General features: G+C 39.6%; 1 protein-coding gene across 1 annotated transcript in view; it reads right to left on the bottom strand.

Annotated features, from left to right (window-relative positions):
• Positions 1-4,760: 4,760 nt before the first annotated feature.
• The window catches only part of CD164 (CD164 molecule, sialomucin), a gene marked incomplete at its 5' end in the record, with an annotated part of 8,904 nt that continues 5,275 nt past the window's right edge, over positions 4,761-8,389 (bottom strand). Inside the window, 3 exons of the mRNA XM_010014359.1 lie at positions 4,761-5,429; positions 6,318-6,398; positions 7,486-7,698. Of these exons, the coding sequence (XP_010012661.1) occupies positions 5,269-5,429; positions 6,318-6,398; positions 7,486-7,698 (455 nt within the window). The remainder of the gene's footprint in view (positions 5,430-6,317; positions 6,399-7,485; positions 7,699-8,389) is intronic.

Genomic DNA, 8,389 nt, shown 5'->3' with positions numbered 1-8,389 from the left:
GTGGCTCGTCTTACATTAGTTGTGCTTTCAGGTGCCCAGCAGACTGAAGGAGAGAATGGCAGATAGCCTATCGTCACACCTAAATGAAAAGTCTCTTCCCGCTGTCTTCACAGAAACAAAGGCTGGTCTGGACATTAACCCACGTATACTTTTAATCAGTACAGAACACTTCAGAAAATGCCACTGAACTGGCAACCTTGAAGAAAAACATTTTATATACAAATCAGAGGCAGCAATACTCCAGCGCTGCGTCATTATGTACATCAACCATGTTGGGTGCAGCGTTCAATACCAGCTCCAGGCAGGTTACCTGCCAATCCGTTTTAAGCACTGCATGATGCAGATCCTCCTATGAGTAAAAGCAGCACCGCATGGCCTCCTGCAGACAATGCACACGCTGCAGAAAGGGCAGCAGTTGGAATTACAAGGCTTCCTTTTACTGTGGTAACCTTAGAACACGGTGGTGCAAAGCACAGCCAAGTGCTTAGAGGGAAAGCATGGGGTCTGGTGGCTTTTGGTTTGTATTTTTTAAACTGCTCTCCTACTGCACCCCCCAACCACCACATCCTGCCCAATGCAGTGCCCTCAGCCCCAGAGGTTGCTGCCTGTACACTGAACCTTTGATGCCTGTTTGAAGATGACTCATCACAACTACCAGCCTCCACCTTCCCCAGCACCTTCTCTCCCCTCCCCCTACAGAAGACAAGGGCAGCTCCGTGCTACATTAACTAGAACAGGAGCGGGGGGGGGAAGCAGCATATCTGTGTCTGCCTCTCTCTTGCATGGGAAAAGCTTGCTTTTATAGCCTAGCCAATAACGGTTGTCTTTCAGAGATATGTCAAAACGTATTGCAGCCTTTGATGAGTTAGAATATCAACTATGTGCCTTTTAGCATCATCCACATGCCTGCTTGTGAGCACTGAGTAATCAAAAACCTCAGTACTTGTTTTATAAATAACTTAAAGGTTGCCTGAATTTAATTCAAGTTTTTAACAGCACTGCATTGGTTAAACACTGAGTAAAGAACTTCAGTTAGAAATGCTGCAGTATTCAGAGAATGAGGATTTCTAGCATAAGAGTGACATCCTTCACCATTACTGAAACAAGCTTTATTTCATTTACACTTGCTGCTACATCTAAACAGGTCACAATATACTCAGAGTGCTGTGGAATCAGTTATCAAATATCACTCATTTTAAGGCATGCCTTGAATGAAGGACAGCTGTCATTAGAGAAGCCATCAAATGTGATTCTAGCACATTCCAGGAACCAGATGCCAGTTTGGAAGTAGAACAATATCATCAGTATGAAGCACTTCTGTCCCATGGCAGCAGTAAAAAGGGGCTGTCTCCAGCTAATTACAGCTTCTTGATAAAACACTTCAAGTAGTACTCCGCTTAATACAGCAAAATTCAAAGATGATTTCTGAATGAATGCTATACCTACAGAAGACTGCCTCCAAAGAGCAGCAGTAAGCAAGACTGGTACCATAGGGATAAACAATTGTGCAGAGGCTTCCAGTGCTGCACTGTAACAAAAACATAACTCAGTCCTTGACTGTGTGCAGTAAATGGATGATTTTCTGGAAGGCACAGCAATTTTAAGCACGTCAGGTTTCCTCCATTTCCATACAGCTTTTCCCAAAGCACTACTGGAGTTTTTGCAGCTTCCTATATGAGACTAAGTTATGTCAATACTACCTAGTGACACATTCACTGCCCACAAAAGTGTCAAAGCGTTGATGTAAAACTATTGAGGTCAGCTCGCTTAGAGCCAGTTATCATTATAGCCAGTTTGTAACTACAGAATTGTGCTTGCTCTGTTCTCTTCAAGCATAGTCACTCCCTAGCAAATATCCTCCTCTCTCCCATGCCATCAGGAAAGAAATAAGGCTCAGAGCAATACTTTTTCATGAAGGTCAAAGATCTTAATGTGAAAAGATGCTACAACGTATGGGTCATTTACAGCCTCCCTGGAACGACAGTCCTTCTTCCACCTTACAAGCTGACATCCAGTATAATTACAAGGTTTCCTACTGGAAAGAGGAGCATTAAACCTTACTGGTTGCTGCAAGTGGAACACTTAAATGCCTTGCTGTTCTTTGCCTTAAAGGAGAAAACAAGGTTAAAAATGGAAAACATGGACTAAAGAATTCTTTTGGAGACTATTCTAAATCTGAATCAGTATTGTTGCACAGAACAAATGCAGAGTTAATACTCTACTTTTGAGAGCTAACTTAACTCTTCAAGCTTTCATTCTCCCTCTTTTTTTTTTACAGTATTCCTCAGTTTCTACAGAAAATGGCTCTTATCTCCAGAAAGCCAGCGGACAATTCCCTCTGGGGTTGCTCAAATAAAACTTACAAGAAAAATTCCATTCAACAGATTTTTATTTATCAATTTGGTTTCGCGATTACAACTGTTTCAGTTTTCTTCCACTGAAGACAAAATACAAACTTTTACAGCAACACTTGCAGAGAACATTCATAACAGCTTGATATTTGCACAAGGCGGCTTCAAGAAAAAGCCAGGTAACTTGAAGAGTCACTACAGTTCAGTGCCTAAAATTCATGTAGGGGCAAATACAACTACAGATCTATGAGCTACCTTCCACTTCAAAACGCAAGTTGTTACCTCAGGTTTTTTTTGCTAGCACACAGCACGGATCAGCCCATACTGCCATTTCACAAAGGAGTAATTACTAATCATAGTGAGGCAGCCAAGCACATGGTGAAGATGTATAACCCAGCCTCCCCTCCACCCAAACAACCAAAAGGGAAACAATCCTAGCCAGAAGTCTGTAAAGGGGGGGATCATACTTTGCTGGCTAGGCTAACAAGCAAGTGGTACGTAGTGCAGGCCTTCCAGAACACAACTGAATTGATACAGTACAAGCTTGAGTTTTTCAGGTTGGCATCTGTGTATGTCAGAGATCCTGGGTTTCCTATAGTCTTGGAAAGTAGCAATTGCTGGCACCAAGAAAAAATTAGTAACTAAGGCAAGGTATCCCTTCTACCCTTTTAAACAAAATTTGAGGCAAAAGATTAAGTAACTTTAAGGCACTTTAAAAATTATTTTTAGTTTGCTTTACCAGCAGACTTTATCAGCAACCTAAATCAGGGTCAGCCTAGCTCATAAATAAGCATTTTAGTAATAGTTTATAATGTCTTCCATGCTATGAAGTGTTCCGTTGCAATTTTCTGCAAGTTACCCAGAAGATAGCCCTTTGAGGCCCCCCCAAATTATGTACTAGGCATACAGTTTGCTTTGCTGAGCTGAAGGAGAACTATCACACTTTAGCAGATTATTTTGCTCACTGCAAAGCAGAGAATACAAGCTCATGGATATCTTCTTAAACAAATAAATGTACTAGAACAGTTCTGAGATAAGGAAAGGGCAGATTAAGTCATTTCACAATAAGGCCAAGGATATACCATCTAACCCACACACATACTGTTGCTGGAAACTGGCTGCTCACTCTGCTGTTTTAATAAACCTGAGCTGATTGTCTTAGTTTTGTTTGGAAAATCAAAAGCTAATAAACTCAAAGATACAGTACTGGTGAGTAACTTTGTAGCAAGTTGCATTTTCTATTCAGCACAACAGAAACAATGCCATTTGAACTAGAAGAATGAAAGAAAGCAACACTGTGCACTTTAAATTCCCAACTGAAGTGCACTTAATTTGCTTCATATTTAAGCTCCACTGCCATGACTATTATCTGCGTTAATGCATCATTTTGTATTAGGTGCCAAATTCCAGTCAAGTCAGAGCTATCAACAGTACTACAGATTACCCTGAAATTGATGATCAAAGTATATCATCAAAAGCTAAGTATTATGTGCTACATCCACCACTTGAATTTCATCTTTACTTCCATTCTTCCTGTGGGTTTACTTTCACAGGTGCTCAAGTCACTGGAGAAGACGTACCTTTGATACTCAGATCACATGGCTGACCCAGCCAAGGAAAAAAAAATACTACTTGGCCACATAGATTTCCTTACCAGTTCACTGGAGGGTGACACCAACCTGATGCCAGGAAGAGGGAAGGGGGAAAGAAAACAGGTGTAGCCATGGCTGTCCCAGGACTAGAGCAATCCTGACTGGGATTAAATCAGCAGATCCTCTGAATTATGCTTAACTGCTCCTTCAGCAAGCAGACATACTGGAGGGTAAAGAAAAAAAAAAACAAACCACCCAAACCTTGAAATTAATTGTAATAAATTTAGGAACCATTTGAGTAAGAAAATTCCCAGGATTTTCCAAACATCAGATTTCAACTATAAATGTAAATTGTTGCCTTTTTATACAGGGAGTGAACTAAATTTTATCACTAGTTTTTTTGGTTTGCAGGCCAAAACAAAAGGTAAACAAAGTTCCTGTCTGTAGCTGAACCTTACTGTACCATGCTTCTCCATCCTCACAAGGTCAGTAAGGGACAGTTACTTACTGTAAAAAGTTTTTAACTGGAATGCTCAAGTCACATGTATTCCATTATCCTAATTAAAGCTGGTATTTAATAGCTTTGAGATAGGTGGGACACTTTTGCAGCCTTTTGATTTTTAGTCTTTTAAGGCACTAATCTTCATTTCCCCTTTAAAAGGATTATCCTTACATCCCCTCTTCACCTGCAACATTAATTGAAAAGGGTGTAGGATATCTGTTTGGAATGCAGCGGAATGCAGTTTTTAAATCAGGCAACCTTTATTCTTATGTAAATTAAAAAAAAAAGAGGAAAAAAAGAGTTACATTATTCTATTAAGACATCATCTACTTCTACAATTTCGTTCATCTTTCTAGCAGCACGCTTTAAGAGCCATACGCTAGTATAAATGGTATTTCACTCCCTGAAGTCAGGGAGTGAATTCACATCTTGATAAAGCTGAAGGGATACCGTATCAAATGTTGATTAAATTAGCCTTCACAAGTCATCACAAGATTATCTACTCAAGACAGTGTTGCCACTGAGTAAGAATCTCTGAATGTCTACATTTGGCATATCAAAAAAAAAAAAAGTCCCACAGCAGCAGCCACTAAAGGAAAATAAGACAGCCATTAGAACCCATGCAGCATATTCCAAGTACTCCTGTTTGAAGAGATTAACGTCACATCTTGCCAAGTATAATGTTGCAAAAATATTCTTTTAAAGTCTTCTTTTAGAGATTTAAAGGATAATATGAACTGCTGTCTTCCATGAGCAACAGAAAATATTTTGGTTCAGTGAACTACAGGTGTTGGGCTACAAGTCCATTACAAAGTGGCAGGTCCTAAAGTGTGTGATAGTTTCGGTCTTTTGACTTGCAGAATTTGTACAGAAAGAAAACAACAGCCTGCAGACCCAGGACAAGGACAATTCCACCTATGAAACTTGCAGCATCAAATGTAGATTTGCGTGGAGAAGGTGCAGGAGTCACAGTAGCATTTGTACCTGTTAAATACGACATTAGAGTTTGTAAGTGTGCACTACTCACAACAGTTTTCCAGATTTTAGTGCTAGCTTCCTGGTATCAAGATTACTCAATATACCAAATACCAATAAGGAAACAAAAAATAAATAAAAAAGACATGTCAGCAGCTGCATTTAGAACTGTGATACCGAAATTCTGATTAAATATTGTTTGTACAAGGCTAGAGCTATTTATAGCTGCACTGCTCTAGACCTCAATACTGAGAAAGTCCCAGCTGGACCTTCTGTACTTCAAAAAGCAAAAGCTTTCCTCCTTTACATGAAGTATGTTATTGATATACTCAGATTCAAAACACATTTTCCAATCTCTGCTGCTTGCTCCAGTTTTCTGCTTAAATTCAAGTTAATTATCTTCCACCTACTAGACAAGAGTCATGCTTAAAGAAACTAGCTTGGAGCCACAACATACATGAATCTGGAATTAACAGCCATCTGCTGATGGCTGGTTCTGAAGAGCTTTACTTCATGAGAGCTTTTCATGAAATACCATATTCAGGACTGATGCAGAAATAAAATACTTCAGCTTATTTCCATCACTATTATGCTGAAGTGAAAAAACAAAATACCACCTCCCAAACATAAGTGAGTTAACAAGTGACTTCCAGACACACTATTAAAAACAGACAGCTGATTTAAATTGACCAACACATCTGACTTTTAATATCTCACCAACTCTTTTTCTCTTTTTACATACATACATCTCCTTCAAATTACAGACGTGCCATAAAGTTAGAAGTGACAACAGCAAATATACCAGTACTACTTCAATGCTGACACTTAAGTCTTTCAAGACGACATTTATTTCTAAGTATTTTACACTTTAACTATGCTAGTAGTAGTAGCAGTTACCTGGAATACTGGGTGTTGTGGTAGCTGAAGTAATGGCAGTTGTAGGTAGAGGAGGATGTGTAGTTACAGTGGTGACATTAGCTGTTTGAGAGAAGACAGCATATGCATACCATAAACTTCAAAAGCAAAGAATAAGCTTTGACCTCAGACTGTACCCCACACAATTCAGATGTTCAGCTGCATGGCATTTAGCCAAGTTTCTGCAGTAAGGATTTCTTTTCTCAAACTTGCATACTAATGTTACCCAAATATTTCAAGGTTCTCCGCAGATCAGACAATCATTCTTCATTCACACAAAACCACTTTTCTTTCAAGTACTGATATAAAGGCTGGTATTCGAACAAGAATCAAGACAGTTGTTTCAAGACAACTGAGAATCTGCATCAAGGCTAAGGACTTTCATTAAACAGCCCTCAGAATCAGCTGGTGTTTACTGTACTAAAAAAAGTACTTAAAGTGATACCTTAAGGTATAAACACTTAAAGGATAGCAAAACTTCCTCTTTCTTCCCCCACCATCTTCAAGAACACTAACTGAATGGCATCACTAAAATAAGCAAACACTGAGCTGTAGCTAGACTGTCTCCTATAAGCTATCAAGCCAGAACACTGGATCTCTGACCACCCCCCCAGATCAGCATTACTAAAATTTAATCAGTATTCCACTACGTGCCTGGGAGAAGTGCCAGCATTTGCAGGTTTACTCATAGCTAAACATCACTCTGCCATATATTAGGTTGTTCTGAGCCCAACCCCCCAGCCCCAACAAAAAAAAAAAAAAAAACAAAAAACCCCAAACCAACCAATATTTTAAAAAAACTTCACTCTTAAGATGGTAGCACATGCAACAATGAAAAAAAAAAAAACAAATCAACCAATTAGACTCATCCTTAGTGGAAATGACTAATCAAACTTAAGCAATTACCACTGAGCCAATGCTTAATTATACCGTAAAGAAGCATTTTCTGTTAGTTTTATAAAATCCCCTTCTTCCAAAGCTTGGGACCCTGTATGTATTCCATACATCAGAGGTTTGGTGGTCATGTTACTGCAGTCATCTGTGGAAAAAGCCCTTGTCCTTTATCTTATTCACCAGTTCCTAGTTGACTGCCATTCTATGTTCAGAGGTACTGTATTACCTATAGTAGTATGAGCTGTTGTAGCAGGACTGGCTGTGGTCGCATTGGAAGATGCTGTGGTAGTATTGGAAGATGCTGTGGTAGCATTGGAAGATGCTGTGGTAGCATTGGAAGATGCTGTGGTAGCATTGGAAGATGCTGTGGTAGCATTGGAAGATGCTGTGGTAGCATTGGAAGATGCTGTGGTAGCACTGGGAGATGCTGTGGTAGCATTGGGAGATGTTGAAGGACTACTGGAAAGAACTGTAGGAGCCATGAAAGAATGAAGAGTTAAAGAGATTAATCATAGTAATTAACTAAAAAAAAAATAAAATTAAAAAAAAAAATCACAAAACAAAACTAACAAGAAAAAGCTACAAAATGGAACAGCAACAGGCTGTGTTTCTGTGTTTTAAGGAATTCATATTGCACCAAGTTTTATTGCAGCTTTGGTCTGAGACTGCAAAGTAGTTTAATGTTCAATCCACACTAACAGCAAAAGTTGCATCAGCAACTACAAGGAAAACCTTGTCACAGGCAGCCCAGTCAAGCCAGTGTACAACTGCCAACTCAAGATTTCTCAAAGTAAACAGAAGGGAGAAGAGTCCTACTGTACAAGCATGAACTGCGCATGCTTTACACAATAGGACACTAGGTATTCAGTACTGCTTCCCAACCTCACTGCAACCAAAACTGAACCTGACCTATCAAGCTCAACTAGAAATCAGTGGTTAGACTGCTGAGGTGGCACAGGGTGGGGGGAAACCAAGACATCCTTAAGAAAAAGCTTTCTGTTCCAGGAATTGTTGCTGGTTGTAGGTGATGTCAACCTCAGCATGTGCTGTGAAAAAAAACCACAACCCACTGACCCCCTAACTGTGAAGCCTTCTGCAACTTACTGAACTAACCAAGTTAATCACACATGGACAGCTTATCTAAACTGTTGCTTAATCAT

Source organism: Nestor notabilis, unplaced genomic scaffold, assembly GCF_000696875.1.
Source record: "Nestor notabilis isolate BGI_N333 unplaced genomic scaffold, ASM69687v1 scaffold14635, whole genome shotgun sequence".
NCBI lineage: Eukaryota > Metazoa > Chordata > Aves > Psittaciformes > Psittacidae > Nestor > Nestor notabilis.
The sequence above is the reverse complement of the archived record's forward strand: the minus strand, read 5'-3'. Positions and strand labels throughout refer to the sequence as shown.